This window comes from Sapajus apella, unplaced genomic scaffold (genome assembly GCF_009761245.1).
Source record: "Sapajus apella isolate SASKATOON/1434 unplaced genomic scaffold, GSC_monkey_1.0 scaffold110, whole genome shotgun sequence".
Classification (NCBI taxonomy): Eukaryota; Metazoa; Chordata; class Mammalia; order Primates; family Cebidae; genus Sapajus; species Sapajus apella.
This window is the reverse complement of record NW_022437050.1, coordinates 4,679,254-4,697,083: the sequence shown is the minus strand read 5'-3', so window position 1 is coordinate 4,697,083 and position 17,830 is coordinate 4,679,254. Positions and strand designations below refer to the sequence as shown.

The window sequence follows — 17,830 nt, the reverse complement described above, 5'->3', positions numbered from 1 at the left end:
TTTCCTGGGTATAAGAATGACTTTGTAGTTATACACTGCGATGTTTAATACTGAGTGTCAACTTCATTGGATTGAAGGATTCAAAGTATGAATCCTAGGTATGTCTGTGAGGGTATTGCCAAAATAGATTAACATTTGAGTCAGTGGGCTGGGGAAGGCAGACCCACCCTTAATCTGGTAGCCACCATCTAATCAGCTGCCAGCAAATATAAAGCAGGCAGGAAAACCGTGAAATGAGAGAGATTGGCCTAGCTTCCCAGCCTACATCTTTCTCCCACGCTGGACGCTTCCTGCCCTTGAACATCAGACTCCCAAGTTCAGTTTTGAGACTCAGACTGGCTCTCCTTGCTCCTCAAACTTGCAGATAGCCTATTGTGGGATCTTGTGATTGTGTAAGTTTATACCTAATAAACACTTAAATATATATGGAAGTTTATTAAATATAAAAATATATATATATTAACTCTATGTATATAAATATATATATTAACTACACATATATAAAAACTCCCATATATAATATATATAGTATATATATATATATATACTGTGATTGTGATGCTGATAATCGTTGACATGAACTGTTTAAAGAGTTATTCAAAATAAATGCATTTGACACTCCTGATTCACCACTCATGAGAGGCAAGCACTTTAGTGACTCTCTCTCTCTCTCTATATATATATATATATATATACACATACACACACACACACACACACATATATATATGTACTATATATATATGTACCACATACATATATGTACTATATATATATATGGGAGCTTATTAAATACACACACACACACACACACACACACACACATATATCTTACCCTCTAGAGAACCCTGACTGATACAGATTTTGGTACTAGGAGTGGTTCTAGAGAAACAGACTATTAAGGATAGAGTTCTTTCATTGGTTTGGGGGTTTCTGGAGTTGGCTGCTTAATATGATTGGACCAAAGAATGCTAAGGATCCTACTTCTACGAATATGGAGAATGCTGATAGTCCTTGGCATGTATTGTTTAGAGAGTTATTCAAAACAAATGCATTTGACACTCCTGATTCACCATTCATGAGAGGCAAGGAGTTTAGTGGCTCTATGCATAATGCCTTTGGCCACATGTGGAGAACCAAGAAATGTAATGAAGCTGGTTGGTTGCTCCTTAGTTCAGTGGACAAAGTGATGACAAAAAATGATGAACTCAGGGATTCTGTCTCCTGGCTTCAGAAGCAGATACTGAGTCTCAAATCTGCTAAGATTGCCTTGAGTGACAGTCTCATCTCCTGTGGAGAAAGAGCTGAAATTGTGGAAAAACAGACACAAGCTCTCATCATGTGAGTGGCTGACCTGCACCGAAAGGTGCATGCACAGCCTCGCCAGGTGTCTACTGTTAAACTGAGGGCACTGACTGAACAAGACTGGGGCCCTGCAACTTGGAATGGGGATGTGTGGGAGGACCCTGTTAAAGCTGGGATCACTGAGTTTGTAAACTCTGATGAACCTTTTTTGCCAGAAGGAACAGCTTCCCTGTCCCCAGTAGTGACAACATCCCAGCCCATTGTGGGACCTTGTGATCGTGTAAGTTAATATTCAGTAAACTCTCCTTTAATGTATATACATTATATATATATAAATATTTATATATTTATATATTTTTAGATTTGTATTTTTAGATTTATATATATTTTATATATTAGATATTAATATAAATATATTAATATAAACACATGATATATATTATATAGATATTAATATATATTCTATATACACATATATTAATATATTATATAGATATAATATATATTTATATAGAGCCTATTGTTCTGTCCCTCTAGAGAACCCTGACTAATACGTGTGTTGAAGGGTTCTTGTAGGGATACATGCTGACAGTATTTGTGAATAAAATGATATGACGTTGTAGACTGCATATGAAGTCTGAGAGCTGCTTCAGGATGGTATGGGAGGGGAGTGGGTGGGTGTATGGATGAAACAGGACTGGCCATGGTGCCTTGCGGTTGAGCTGGGTGGTGAGTGCAGGAGTGTTCTCGACAGAGGCGGGCCGTGGAGATATTGTGAGTTTGGTTCCAGATCTTTGAAAAAGGGAGTCACATACATTTTTTGGTCTCCCAGTGAACATAAAAGCTATCCTACTACACCAGTCTGGTCAGTGTGCAATAGCATTATGTCTGAAAAAAATACTGTACATGCCTCAATTTAAAAATACTTTACTGCAAAAACAGTGCTGTCACAGAGACACAGAGTGAGCATATGCTATTGGGGAAATGGCACCTGCAGCAGGGCTGCCCCCTCAACCTTCCATCTGTAAATGACGCAGCATCTATGAAGCACACTAAGGCCAAATGCAAAGAGAGTGATGCGCCCGCACTCGTCTATCTACTTCTGTGCATGCTTGAGATTAACTCAACTAGAAGCTGAACAGCAGAAACACAGGCAAAGAGGGGCGAGTTCTCTCAGGGAGAGTGTGGCTGGGGAGGAGGAGCAGGGCCAGGGACTGAGAGGCCTGGCGGTGGGGTGAAAAACTGCCGTCAAAGCCCTTGCAAATCTGCTGTCCCAGGTACACTCCCAACAGTGGGTTGGGTGTGAACCCCACTTCTACGGGAGATTTGAGCCCCTGGGAGGGGTGGTCTGCCTGGCCACACCCGTGGAGACAGCGCTTCCCTCCTCTGGGAGGATGCGCCAGCTTCTGCTATGGTGCAGAGCCCACCTGCAGCCCCCAGTTTACCCTGAGCTCTGCCACTCATGGGAGGCCACAACCCTTGCAGGCTCAACCCCAGAGAAGGTCACGAAGGCCCAGGCTGGTGATCCTCCCTCTCCCTGGCTGAACAGCTGAAGGGCGGGCCCACACCTCGGGGCTTTCTTGCTCCCTTTCGTGCCAGCAAGTGGCTGAGCAAGTGGGTGCTAAAAGAAAGAGGCCTCCGCTGGCTGCTAGTCTGGCGACCGGAGGGATCCCAGAGAAGCCGGCTAAGGGCCTTTCCAAATGCAGCCCTAGGCACAGGAAGATGCCCCACAGCCTTTGTCTACAGTTACGGATTCAGCTTAGTAATAACACCATCCCACCACCTCAGTCGCCTGGGTACCGGCATCTGCTGGGCTGAGGGAGCAGCGAGTGAAGCCTGAGCACGTCCCCCCGGCCTGGGGGCCAGGAAGACGCCCAGTATGACCACAGTGTGGGTGGGCCTGGCAGGACCTCAGGATTCCTGGGGCCAGTCTCAGGAGTGGGTTTGATTTTTCCCCCATACACCACGAGGATCCCCTGAAGGGTGGAAACAAAAAGTGAGGGGATGGGATTTGCATTTCACAAGGGTCATCCCAGCAGAAGTGTAGAGGATGGGTAGACACTGGCCCCAGAGGCTTCCCTGAGAGCCTCCGCCAGAGAGGACGAGTTAGGCTCACACCGGGGGTGGGGGGGGGGGCACGGCACCTCCCCAGCCTCCCCTCACTGTAACCTCTGCCTCCCAGGTTCAGGCGATTTCCGACTCAGCATTGATGAGGCTGCTCTCAGGGCCATCCTTCCCCGGGACTTCGTCTGCCTCACCCGAGCTTTCTGAGCAGCAGCTCCTGTCACCCACCCTCCATAGTCCTTCCACCTACTCTTCTTGACATCCCATCCCCATGGTGCTTTCGGGGTGTCGGTTCCTGGCCTCAGGCCCCCCACAGGCCTCAGCAAGAGGGTGTCCCGGACAGGGTATGCTACAGAGAGCCTGAAGATAGCGGTGAGACCTGAAATCCTCCCTGGCATGGGGAAGGGGCGGGGCAACCTCTGAGTCACTCATCAACACCTGTGCACGGCTGCCGTGGGCCGGATGCAGTGCCCTGGAGAATCCCCCCACAGTGGAGGCGCCTGCATCCCAGAACCTCTCCACTCTGCACTCCTTGGCAAGGGTGTCTTAGATTTGTTTGTGCATGAAGGGAATATCTAAAAAAACATGAGCTGCAGCCCAGAGGGTGGGACGGAGCCCAGGAGCCCTCTGCCCCCTCCAGAGCCTGGATAAAGGTGACTCATCACTCATCAATGCAAACGGAGCACTGTTGTGCCCAGCACACAGTAGGCTCTCGCAAGATGTTCATCCATCACTGCACACAGCATAGACCCTCGGCATCCACTGGAGAGTGTGGCCACAGAAATGACAGGGCGGCCTGTGGTTTGTACAATGTCATTAACATGTGATGTTAATAATTACCCAGGGAGCCCTCTGCACGTCGATGCTGAGGTATTGCAGCCTGGGAAGTGTGGGATTGCGATGTTAATTACCCTGTAAACAAGTGCCCTTCACACTTCCCTACAAACACGTTTTCAAACTAACATCACTGAATCCTTTTAATTTCACTTAATAGGTACTAGGACTGGCTTTATTTGTCACTAGGGGGAGCTGAAACAGTGAGAAGCTTTGTTATTTTTTTTCTCTCATTCCAACCAACAGTAATTAAAAACATGGAGCACTTAGAAGAAAGGCAGGACCCATATTGTATAAGGTTTTCATTCTTAAAAAAAAAAGAGCAAATATTTTCAGGATACTTTTCTGTCTTCCACAACCACATGTACACTGAGAGCAACCAAATACCACCTAAAGTCACTGAGTTATTTTATTTGTTGAGATGGAGTCTTGCTCTATTGCCCAGGCTGGAGTGCAGTGGCACAATCTCGGCTCACTGCAACCTCTGCCTCCCAGGTTCAAGAGATTTCCGGCTAATTTTTTATTTTTAGTAGAGATGGGGTTTCACCATGCTGGTCTCAAACTCCTGACCTCAAGTGATCCACCCGCCTCAGCCTGCCTCCCACAGTGCTAGGATTACAGGCATGAGTCATCGCTCCTGGCCCATCGAGTGATTTTAAATGCTGGACGTGGGTGTCTGCCTGTCTTTTCCTTTTTGGTGAAAGTTGTGGGGCTAAAGGCCACAGTGCTGGACACTCGGCTCTGACCTGAGCTTGGTAGTCACTCCCCATTGGGTGTAGAAAAAAGGTAAGTTCTGGCTCCCTTTTTTCAGGAAAACCTATGTTGCTCTTTTTGCTGGACTAATATTTAACATGCCTGAGGAACCACGTGAGCCTCAGCCTTAAGCTGAGATTGGCAACGGGCAGGGCAGGGACAAGCCATTACAATACCCAGGCTCACAGAAGCCACTGCAATAAAATGGCCAGGAATGACTTGACAAGCAGCAGCTGAACCTGCACCAGGATCGCTGCCAGCCCAGCAGCATGGTGCTGGAGGGACGGCCAGCTCCTGAGGCACAAGCAGACGAATAGGAGGATGGTGAGGGTTTCCAAATCCCTTTACAATTTAATGCCTTTCCATCAAAATCCCAGGAGCATTTGCCTTTTTTGAGATCTTGCCAAGACGATTGTAAAATTCATAGAATGGCTGAGAAATTTTAGAAAACAAAGAGGAATAAGACAAGCTCTCTTAAATATGAAAACATGTGTCATAAATTCATGTAAATGAAAGGTTTAGAGGTACCAGGGCAACAGGAAAGATGTCCGTGGAATGAAGGAAAGTCCTCAGACAGACTTGACTGCAAGAATTTAAAACATGATTAAGATGTATCACAAAGAAATTAAAAATCAATAGATGGTTTTGGGGGAAAAACTTCTCTGGAAACAAATGATCTATTTAGAAGCTCACTTCATGCCAGGTTCCAGAATTAATTCCAGCAGGATGAAAGAGTTTAATGGAAAATATAAAACCATACAAATTCTGAAAGAATTTGGGTGAATATTTATGTGGCCTCAAAATGGGAAGGAGTGATGCCTCAGATCTAAAGATTTAAGCACATGACCATTTAAACACAATAAATTGAAGGCAACAGAAAGGGAAAACTATTTGCCATAAACATGATCAAACATGACATCCTTAATCTATAAGGTGCTTTAAGAAATCAACGCAAAACACTTAAAATAAGATGGAGACCAGGCTTGAGAATCCCCTAAGCAAAGTCCATTAAGCCGTGGAGACAATCTTGATCTTGCTGGTTCTGCAAACATAAACAAAACTTAACCTGGGCTATGCCTACATTAAAGAAAAATAAAACTTAAGCCTAATCAATCAGAAGTTGCCAACTTACTTATAATTATACAACTAGTGATATGGTTTAGCTGTGTTCCCACCCAAATTTCGTCTTGAACTATAGCTCCCATAATTCCCACATGTTGCGGAAGGGGCCTTGTGAGAGAAAATTGAATCATGGGGGTGGTTTCCCCCATACTGTTCTTGTGGTAGTAAGTCTCACGAGATCTGATGATTTTATAAGGGGTTTCCCACTTCACTTGGCTCTCATTCTCTCTTGCCTGCTGCCATAGAAGATGTGCCTTTCACTTTCCACCATGATTGTGAGGCCTCCCCAGCCACGTGGAACTGTGAGTCCATTCAACCTCTTTTACTTCATAAATTACCCAGTCTTGGGTATGTCTTTATCAGCAGCATGAAAACCAACGAAAACAACTCAGGATTTTCTAATAGTTTAGACCAAGTAAGGCAACAACATACTCTTAAGTCAAATATTTTTTTTGTCCATCTCCCACACTCACGCCATAAAAACCTTCTTGTGCCTCCTCCATGGAAACCCAAACCACCTTGGGACTGGTGCTGCCCGATTCATGAATTGCTGTTTGCTCAATAAACTCTTCTAACATTTTGTGTCTCAGTTTACCTTTTAATAGACCCCCATGAGAAAAATAGCCATAAGCACCACAGGCATTCAATCACAGGCCAGTAATTTAAAAGCCCATCTAGTAAAATAATAATGAGATACCTTTTGGCCTAATACATTAGGAAAGATTTAAAAGCAGGACGAAAGAGGAATGCACCCTGAGACCTGTAACTGGTCACCGCTGCAGGGTGTCAATTAGTTGAAGTATTTCAAAAGTGAAAAATGTTCATGTCATTGAACCAAAAATTCTGCTTCTAGCATTTTATCCCAAGGAAGCATCAGAGAAATTTGAAATCGTGTTCAGAGCAGCTTTATTTCTAACGGCAAGGTGCTAGACCCATAGCCCTGTAGAAATGTACTAGATGATGGAAAAAATAGTAATAACCCTGTGGGTTGTAGGAAGTTTGCCCCCACCTGGGACCCAGCCCTGCCCATTCCATCAGGTGCCCCCGCCTCATCCCTGGCCTTGGCTCTCATGTCTCATGTAGCAGTGAGCCTGCCTGTCCTCTTCCACACCCACTCACACAGACATAACACACTTGACGTGCACACAACCTGGGCTGCAAACACAGTCAAGATGAGTCCCAAGCCCCACTCTGAACAGCAATGTGGCTCTTGAGCCCCACCCACATAGACATGCTGGAGCCCCCACTACTTCCAGCCCCCAGAAGGAGGCTACAGATGCCAGGGGTGGTGATTCTAGGTCTGGCTACCACTAGATCCCAAACCACAGGGTAAGATCTGGAGAAAGCCTGCAGAGAAGGAGGCTGGGAGGGGCATCTTTCTTCCCATGGAAGGGCTGTGCCTGGCCCACACTGTCTACAGGGGCCTAGGAGATTCCAAGGCACCTCCTGGACTGGCTGGGCAGAGAGCAGGTGTGCAGAGCATTTGAGGGCTTAGTGGGGTGGGCTGGGGGCTTCTGGTCTCTTCCCAGGAAGCTGGAACAGCCGGGGGCTTTACTCATCAATCAATAGCAGCCCTTCCTCCTGATTCACCCTGACCCAGCTTCCCAGCTGCAGGCCCCAGGAGCCCCCAGGACTGCCGAGTGACCCCAACCATCAGCAGCAGGGCTCAGCAGGCAGGGAAGTGAACTGGCTCCGGGAATGAGCTAAGGGTCAAGGGAATTACGAGGCCACAGGCTGCGAGAAGATGGTCTGTGTGGGAACACCGCACCTCCTTTTATTTGGAGGCTCTGTCCTTGGGCAGCTGCCACTAGCTCTGGCTAAAGAGACCCCCTGGGGATAGCAAGGGTGCACGAGGGGTCCCAGCGGCCAGTGTGGGTATCAGGGGCCCTGCTCTAGGTGAGGGGGCCTCACTCTTGCAGTCCCTGGGAGCTGGGCTGGGAGCCATGCTTATCTGTGCTAGGACCCCCGTGGCAGAGTGGGTAGAACCTGCCTGCCCCCAGTGTCCCCACAACACATATGGGGCTGGATCAGTTTTTGGTCAGCATGGATTCAGAAAGAACAGAAAACCATGGGGTTTGTTTGGTGTCTGCGGCCAGCCTTGCTGTTTTGTTTTGAATGGTTTCAGAGCTCTAATGGTTTCAGAGCTCCTGGGAGCTTTCAGAGCCCTCCCTCTTTGAAAGGACAATGGCTGCAGGGCAAACAGGAGAGCTCGGCCAGGCACCTCTGGACGGGAGGCCTTGCTTTAGGACCTCCCTGAGTCCCCGGGCCCTGGGGCCTCTCTATCCCTGCTTAGAGTTCAGGAGTCACTCCATCACTTGTGCTTCTGGGCTGGTGGCCTGGGCTATGCTAGATGTTCTTCTCCTTCCTTCATTCCTGTCTAAATGTGTTCTCTCTCCTCCTCCCTTCCTTCCTCCAACATCTTCAGAGTGTGTTCTGTGTTCCAGGTTTATGCTAAGGTTCTGGGAATGAATAAGAGGGGTCCCTGCCCTCGTGGAACTCAGAGAGAAAGGAACCATCCTCAGGTGGGTATGCAAAGAGCTGTGTGTGTGGAATGTTCTGGAGCAGAGGAAGAAACAGCTAGTTCCGCCAGAGGAGAGAGGAGACAGTTGCCCCTCAAGGGCTGGCATGGACACTGGGCTGCACGGGAGGGAGGACTGTGTGTCCCCCAAGGGACACGAGTGGGGAGCAGTCATTCTAGGTGGACACAGCTTGGTATGGGTGAAGGGCACATGCTGAAAGGGGGCAGGACTGGGGGGTCTGAAAATATAGGCAGGGGCTGAGATGCCTGCTGGGGTCTGGGCAGGAGTGCAGGCTTCCCCTGCGACCAGGGCCCATCCATGAATAGCGAGTGTCTTGAAGGCTGGAGCATGGTTCCTTTATACCTCACAGTGCCTGGAACACTGCAGAATGTGGAGCTGGGCCCAGAACTCTGACTGGGAGTCACCTGAACAGCTCTCCTGCCGAGGAACCCACAGACACTGCCCATGCCTCCACCAGAAAAAGTTCTGGCCACCTTGTCAGTCTCTGCACATTAGCGCTGCAGGACAGCTGTGGTGAATGCCCCAGTTCCCTTCTTCTGACAGCAGCACTGGATCTCCTCTAGGGACCCTCTCGCCTCACAGTTGGCCCATGTGGTCCAGATAGAGATGACATCTCTCTCCCGTTGGGCACCTCAGTATGTTGGCTGTAGCAACTAGTTTTTGGATAGATAAGCAACTAAAGGCAGGCTGAAAACAGCCAGTGGACTTCCACTGCAGGAGGAAGCTCTCTGTGCCAGGGGCTGTATGGCTACCTTGACGAAGAGCCTGATCAAGGAAGGAGCCGACTAGGACGAAAGTGGATCCAAGAGGCCACATGGAGCAGCTTGCTGGGGTGCTGGATGCAGCCATGCCTGAAGCTGTCCCAGGCTCTGCAACTCTTCTGGTACAGGAGTTAATAACGGTTCTTTCAGCTTAAGCTTGTTTGCATTGGGTCCTACCTCCTGTATACTGGAGTCCTTACTGTTGTATTATTTTTAGCAATTTGTAATGCCTGGACTTGTACATCAATCTCAACTAAGAATCTAAAAATTGCCCTTTCTCTCTGAGGTTAAACAGATTTAAGTAACACATATTTGAATTGTGGGTACCCAGCGATCATCTACTCTGAACATTTCTTAATTTTACAGATGAGGCCAGACAAACTGAGTCACTCACCCAGGGTCCCCCTCATTCACTAAATACTGACTTGGGGCTGACCCTGGGCCAGGCACATTCTGGACATTCATCTTGTGAGCAGGACTGGCATGTTAGTGGCAGCAATGAGGCCAAAACCTGAATCTCTTCACTCACAGCTCTCCCCACAGCAGCACAAGCTCTCAAAGCTGGACTCAGATGGGTTAAGGGACTTGCCTGTGGTCACACAGGCAGTAAACAGCAGAGCCGACGCTTGGACATGCACGCTTACCTATGGGGCCATGGCAAAGTCTTAGTTCTCATAAAAGCCTTTGAGCATTTTGGGCCCAGGAATTTGTGGTGCTCTGAAGCTTCCTGCTGAGGGGATGGAAGTTGGCCCTATTTAATTTCCTTTTCTGAAGGCCTACCTGTTCTAAATCAATGTGTGAGCAGTGCCTCTCCTCAGCGGATTATGGTTATCACAAGGTGGGTACTTGGGCTGTGAGAAGCAGAGGCTAGAAAGGGAATGACGAACTGGCTTTCCTGTTGCAGGAAACTCTCTGCAGTATAAACACAGAGGCTGGAGAAGTGTGCTGAGGCTGAACAACAGCTGGGATGTCTACCTGCAGGGGCAGCACTGCCAGGCCCAGCGCAGGAGACGTGCAAGCCAAGCCGCGTCACATGGGTGGGCCGAAGCAGAGAGACCTGGGTGCAGGGGCTGCGTCTAGGAATTTAGTTTTTAGTTTAACTTACAGCAAGGCTGACAATGGTCCTTCCCTAATGCCAATCTCCCTCCTCCTTTAGGGGTGGAAACTGCCTTTGTAAAACTAATAAAAGGCCGTGAGATTAGGAGTATGGGAGAAGGCTGAACTCTGCTAAAATGTAAGCATAGTTTCTTTCTTCCTTCTCTTCTTTCTTTCTTTCTTCCTTTCCTTCTTTCTTCCTTCCTTCCTCTTTCTTTCTTTCCCTTTCTTTTTTCTTTCTTTTCTTTCTTTCTTTCCTTTTTCTTTCTTTCTTTCTCTCTCTCTTTCTTTCTTTCTTTCCTTCCTTCCTTCCCTCTCTTTCTTTCTTTCTTTCTTTCTTTCTTTCTTTCTTTCTTTCTTCTTTCTCTCTCTCTCTCTCCTCTTTCTCTCTTTTCTCTCTCTCTCTCTATCTCTCCCCCTCCCTCCCTCTCCCCCTCCCTCCCTCCCTCCCTCTCTCCCTCTCTCTCTCTCTCCCTCTCTCTCTCTCTCTCTCTTTCTCACTTTCTCTCTTTCTTTCTTTCTTTTTGAGATAGAGTCGCACTCTGTAGCCCAGGCTGGAGTGCAGTGGTGTGATCTCGGCTCACTGCAACCTCTGCCTCCCAGGTCCCAGTTTAAGCAATTCTCCTGCCTCACCTTCCCAGTAGCTGGGATTACAGGTGTGCACCACCATGCCCGGCTAATGTTTTGCATTTTTAGTAGAGACGGGGTTTCACCCATGTTGGCCAGGCTGGTCTTGAACTCCTGACCTTGTGATTCACCCACCTTGGCTTCCCACAGTGCTGGGATTACAGCTGTAAGCCACCAAGCCTGGCCCCTAAGTGTAGTTTCTATAATCCCTCACTGCTTAGGAGTCACGTGACCAGAGGTCACACAATTTGTGGCTTCCCCAGTTGCTCCTATATAGACAACATCACTATTATAGAAACTAAGATTGATCTTTGGAGATGCTTTTCAGACTCTGGCATTCTGAAAATGGACTGACCCCACCTGGACTCTCGACTCAAGCAATCCTGTGGCCCCACTCAGAGGCTGACTCAGCACACAACTCAGAGGCTGACTCAACACATGAGGACCATTTTCCATGCCCCATGACATCAGCCTCAGCCAGTCAGCAGCACCTATTCCCTAGCCTCCTGCCCAGCAAGCTATCCTGGAAATAACTAACCTCTGAGCCCTCAGGGAGACCAACTCCAGTGATAACTCTGGTTCCCCCACGTGGCTGGGCCCTAATTATACTCTCTCTTTACTGCAATACCATGGGCTCAGTGAATGGGTTTTGTCTGTGTGACAAGTAGGAGGAGCCCACTGGGTGGTTACATCCCCTTGTGTAAACCCCAGCTCCTAGCACTGCTCCCCCATGCCAGGGTCCTAAAGTAGCTGCACAGCCTCCACCAGCCTGTGTACCCTCACCAGCCCTGCCTCTCCTCCCACATGCCAGGGCTGTAAAGTGGCCACACAGCCTTCACCAGCCTGTGGACCCTCAGCAGCCCTGCCTCTGCCTCCCCTCCCAGGGTGGCGGCAGCCTCCACCAGCCTGTGCACCCTCACCAGCTCTGCCTCTGCCTCCCCACTGCCAGGAGCCTCCAAAAGGAGCCTCATGGAAAGAGCAGCCCAGGACATGAGTGCCTATGCGGCAGATGGTGACAGTGTCACTGGCCGTTACGGGAACAGAGGCCACCCATTCCTTCTCCCTCCCCTTCCTCAGGATGAGGAGCTTCTGATTAGCCTTCCCTGCAGCCCTGCTGTGAGACACTGATTCCACCTTCCTTCACCTCAGCACATTAGAGAGGCCCTGTCTCCAGGGTATGTCCCTGGGCACAGAGTTTCCCCAGCTGCACTCCTGCCCTGTATCCTAATGTGGAAGTCTGGGAACCTCAATTTGCCCAAATGACAAAGGTATTTTTGAGCCCCTCTGGCAATAACCCTGGGGTCGAGGAGCTGTTTGGGATGAAGCAGGCATGGTGTAATAGGGAGGAGCAGCATTAGAGAGAAGACAGCCCCACTGCTGGGGGGAAGGCAGAGGTGTGCACAAGGCACCCAGGATAGGAGCACAGAGGAGAAATGTGGGCCCTGCCTAGAGAGACATGGACAGGGAGTGCTCCCAAGAGAGGAAGCCCTGGAGGGCCTCCTGGGGCAACAGCAGCTGATCTTCAGGGGATAAAACCATAAAGGGTGCTTCAGGCCTCGCTCAGATTAAACTGGAGAGGCTGCACAGGGCACTCTGGGTGGGTGTGACACTGTAGGCACCAGCTCCGCTGTGACTCTCAGCACCTGTCTTCAAGCTCTGTGAGCAGCACAGTGTGGCCACGTGGAGCTTGTGTGTGCATGGAAAAGGCCTTGGTGGCCTGGGCACAGCAAGTAGGCTTTCCTTACCCTTCTGTGGGACTCCGAAGGGTAAAGGTGGCAGAGCTCAGGCCTCCAGGCAGAGGCGAGTCACGTGGAGGGCATGGGTGTGTTGAGGAGGAGGCAGAGAAGGAGGGCAGGCCTCTGGAAGGGAGGGCTGGAGCAGGAATGCCCATGTGGGGAGGGGAGGGAGAAGCCACATCACACTATTATGCCAACCTCAGAGGCCAGGCCCACCTACAGCCTCTGCAGCTGCCTCCCACACCTGGGCTGTCTCAGCTCTGCACTGCTGAAAAGTCCCTCACTCCCCCATACTCACAGTAGCACATTCAAAAGTCCAAAAAGGGGAAGGCCCCTGAATGTCCATCCATGGAGGAGTGGACACACCAAATGTGGCAAATGCATGCAATGGAATATTACTCAGCCATGAAAAGGAAGAAAATTCCGACACCTGCTACAATGTGGGTGAACCTCAAAAACCTCACGCTGAGTGCAAGGATTTAGACACAAAAAGACAAGCACATTACTCCATTTGTAGGAAGTATCTGGAACAGGTGAACTTGCAGTGACAGAGAGTGAGAGGTTGCCCAGGATGGGAAAAGTGGGAAAAGGGGGCCTGCTTAATAGGTATGGGATTTCTGTTTGGGAAGAAGAGTTAGTTCCAGAGACAGATGTTGGCGATGGCTGCTCAACATTCTGAATGCGGCTGAACTGTACATGTAGAAAGGTTTAAATGTTATGCACATCTTTCCACAATGACAGACTCATGGCCTGGATGTGTCCCTGCCCAAATCTCATGTTGAGCTATAATCCCCAACATGGAGGTGGGGCCTGGCAGGTGGTGACGGGGACACAGGGGTGGGTTTCTCATGAATGGCTGAGTTCTCGTGAGATCTAGTCGTTTAAATGTGGCCCTGTGGCCCCACTCAGAGGCTGACTCAGCACACAACTCAGAGGCTGACTCAATACATGAGGACTGTTTTCCATGCCCCATAACATCATCTTTAGCCAGTCAGCAGCACCTACTCCCTAGCCCCCTGCCCACCAAACTATCCTGGAAATAACTAACCTCTGAGCCCTCAGGGAGACCAACTCCAGTGATAACTCTGGTTATCACCCCCGACACCGCTCTCTCTTGCTCCTGTTTTCAACATGTGAGACGCCTGCTCCCTCTTCAGCTTCCACCGTGCTTGGAAGCTTCCTGAGGCCTCCCCTGAAGCAGAAGCCACGATGCTTCCTGTTCAGCCTGGAGAACTGTGAGCCAAGTGAATGTCTTTTCTTATAAATTACCCAGTCACTTTACAGTGGTACGAGAAGAAAGTAAGACACAAACAGCACAAGATCTCAGACCTGAGCCAGTGCAGCACCTCGTCCCACTGTGGCTTGGCTTGCCCCTGGCATGGCTCGCGAGTTTCCTGTACCACCCCTGGTTTCCCCGCCGCTTGCTGAAGCTCTTTCTCTGGACTTCTGCCTCAGTCCCTGACACTCAGGGCCTGCTCAGGTGCCCTGAGCCCCTGGATCCTGGCATCCCACCCCCAGGCGCAGGCGGACCCTCAGGCAGAGCGTCAACACCCACACCTGCTGCTTGCAGTTCAGACACTGAGGCTCCTGGCCCTCCTGTCCTGTGCTCCCCCCGGGGCCACAGGCTGACCTACCCATCCTCCTGACCTTGGGGGCCACCTGGGGCCCAGTCACCTGAATATGAGCAGAGAGCACAGAATCTGCCGTGGCCACTGTCCGCTGTGGCCCCCACCCTTTACTGACGACACCCTGATGCCCCTCCCTGATAGAACCCTTGGCAGCCCCCCATGGCCCTCAACGGGCTCTTCTATAGCCAGGCCGCTCCCTGAGGAAACACCTAGCCACATCTCGGTGGCTCGTAGTGACCCCTTGAACAATCTTTGTGCAGGGAGACGCAGAAATGCCATATACTCTTGGTGCCCCACTGCAACTGCATCCTCATTTGTATGCAAATGCTGCTTGACCATTCCAGAAAAAATCCTCTAGGCTAGACCCTTAGCGCTATTGATTGGTTTATAACAATATCCTTTCCCAATTGCAAAAGGTCACCTGATATGTTTCCCTCCTCTGTCCCCCCAAGTCCGAGCTGCTCCCTGCTCACTCCTGCTGTAAAGCAGCTCCTGCAAAGCTGAGCCTCAGGGTCACTCCAATTATCCCAGGCCTGAAGCAACACCCTTCTAAATCTGCACCAGCAGCACTGAGCAGAAACACCAGGCTCTATGTGAAGTCAGGGAACTCTTTAAAATCACCAGCCAGTGAGGAGGGGGAGGTTCTGTGGTCTCCTTGTCCGAAGGGAGGGTGTTGCTCTCATTACCTGAGGCATGCTAGGGATAGTCAGAATGTGATCTAAAAATGATGTTGCTTCTCACTGTGAGCCCTACAGAAGGCAGGGTCCCTTGAATCAGACCTAAGATCACATCTTATCTAAAAGGGGTGGAGACAATGGTCCACTGGACTTTCCGAGACCTAGAGAATGAGCTGTCACCAGGGTATCAGGCTGGTTCCGGTCACCAGGCCCCTGCTAAACCCCACGGAAGGACTGAGGCAGACATCTGTCCCTCCAGATAACGAGGTTCCATTTCACACACACCCAGATCCCCATTGAGTTAATATTGCTCTCGTAGAGCAAAGCCACACTAAATATGATGGCTCCAGTTATTGAACAAACCCTTTGGGTCTCAAAAGCAAGACTTGACCATTCCCTTAGGGTGCCAGGACATTCCAGCTTGCAGCGGAGCCCATCTTTTCCAGCCAGGGGCGTGGAGACCTCAGCCCCAGCAGCAATGTGTTCAAGGAGCAAGAACGCTGCTGGGCATCTGAGCAGCTTGGCCACAGCACGCCTGGCTGTCCCTACCGCTATGGCCCTTGCTGGCAGAGGGGTTGGGGGTGCATGGAGCTTACCGGCCTCGCCAACAAAGACCTCCACGGGTGCGCTGGCTGGGCTCTCGCCGATGATGTTATAAGCAGTCATTATCACTTCATAACGCCGGTACTTCTTTAAATCTGCAGGGTTAAAGGAAATGGGGATCAGCTTCCACCAGGACCACCTTCTGTTCCTAGAAAGCTTTCCCTATGAATCACACTGGAGGAAGCAGCACCCTCCAAGGAGAGGAGGGGGATTGTTGGAAGTCTGTGAAATGCCTGCATCCTCTGTGATCAGGCACTCTCCTCCTTTCCTCCCTATTAATGAAGCACCCACCAGCATTAAGCAAAAGATACACCCATTCTATCCTGTGTTCAGGTAAAAGGCAGAATGGAGGCTGGGCTCAGAGGCTTAGGCCTGTAATCCCAGCACTTTGGGAGGCTGAGGCAGGTTGATCACCTGAGGTCAGGAGTTTGAGACCAGCCTGACCAACACGGAGAAACTCCGTGTCTACTAAAAATACAAAACATTAGGTGGGTGTGGTGGCAGGCGCCTTAATCCCAGCTACTTGGAAGGCTTAGGCAGGACAATTGCTTAAACCCGGGAGGTGGAGGTGGCAGTGAGCCAAGATCACACCATTGCACTCCAGTCTGGGCAACAAGAGTGAAACTCCAACTCAAAAAGAAAAAAAGGCAAGCAGAATGGAGCTCCCTCCTCGAAAGTAAAGGATTTAGAACAGGGGTCCCAAACCCTGGGCCACTAACCATGACCTGATAAGAACCAGGTTGCAAAGCTGGAGGTGAGCGGCGGCGGGTGAGTGAGAAAAGCTTCATCTGTATTTAAAACTGCTCCCCATCCCTCGAATTGTCGCCTGAGCTCTGCCTCCTGTCAGATCAGAGGAGGCATTAGATTCTTACAGGAGTGTCAACCCTAGTAGGAACTGCACATGTGAGGGATCTGGATTTTGCACTCCTTATGCCTTGCACAACCTAGATCCCTCGAATGTAGAATTCACAATAGGGTTTGCACTCTCATGAGAATCTAATGCCTGATGAGCTGTCACTGTCTTCCATTGCCCCCAGATGAGACTGTCTCGTTGCAGGAAAAAAGGCTCAGGGCTCCCACTGATTGTACATGATGGTGAGTTATATAACTATTCCATTATATGTTACAATGTAATAATAATAGAAACAAAGTGCACAATAAACATAATACACTTGAATCATCCCAAAACCATTCCCCCACCAGTTGGTCTATTGCCTTCCACAAAACCAGTCCCTGGTGTCAAAATGGTTGGGACCCCTGATATTTTTTGAGAAGGAGTCTCACTCTGTCGCCAGGCTGAAGTGCAGTGGTGTGATCTCAGGTCACTGCAACCTCCACCTCCTGGGTTCAAGCAATTCTCTTGCCTCAGCCTCCCAAGTAGCTGGGACCACAAACATGCACCACCACACCTAGCTAATGGCTTTTTTTTTTGTATTTTAATAGAGATGGGCTTTCACCATGTTGGACAGGATGGTCTCGATCTCCTGACCTCGTGATCCACCTGCCTCAGCCTCCCAAAGTGCTGAGATTACAGGTGTGAGCCACCACGCCCAGCCTGGAGACCCCTGATTTAGAACAAAAAACATAACCTGGGCCTGCCTTTTGGTTCAGAATCTTTCCTTGAAATTATGAACAGATGGAGTAAGACTGTGGCATTTAAAATACAGTGTAGAAAGACATTGGTAACCAAAGCCCTCTGAGACTTAGTGGCCATGTCCTGGGAAAGAAAGGGCGTGGGCTGCTGCACACAGAGAACTACTCAGGGCAGGTGGCCAAGCACCAGCTCCACACTAAGTGACAGTGGGAGAGTAATGGACCTTTAAGCCAAAACATTCTGGAAGTTTCTTCCAGTGGTGAACACTGCACTGTGAGTGGTTTGGCTTTTCTGAGACACTGTGCGTGTGCCTGGCACCTGTGTCTCATGTGGATGCCGGTATGCTTGGGCCTGCAAATCATGCCTCCTGCCAGCTACCAGCTCAGCAGAGCTTCTGTGACTCAGGCCCCCGTCCATGGACTGCTGCCTTCAAAGAGATGTTTACAGGGTCTGCCCATGCTGCGGAGTCCGTATCTCAGCACGCTGGAGCT

General features: G+C 49.7%; 1 protein-coding gene across 3 annotated transcripts in view; it reads right to left on the bottom strand.

Moving 5' to 3' along the window:
* Nucleotides 1-17,830, bottom strand: part of SDK1 (sidekick cell adhesion molecule 1) — a 978,776-nt gene that overhangs the window by 65,631 nt on the left and 895,315 nt on the right. For all 3 annotated transcript variants that reach the window (XM_032259651.1, XM_032259652.1, XM_032259653.1), the window contains one exon: nucleotides 15,739-15,840. In XM_032259651.1, the coding sequence (XP_032115542.1) occupies nucleotides 15,739-15,840 (102 nt within the window). The remainder of the gene's footprint in view (nucleotides 1-15,738; nucleotides 15,841-17,830) is intronic.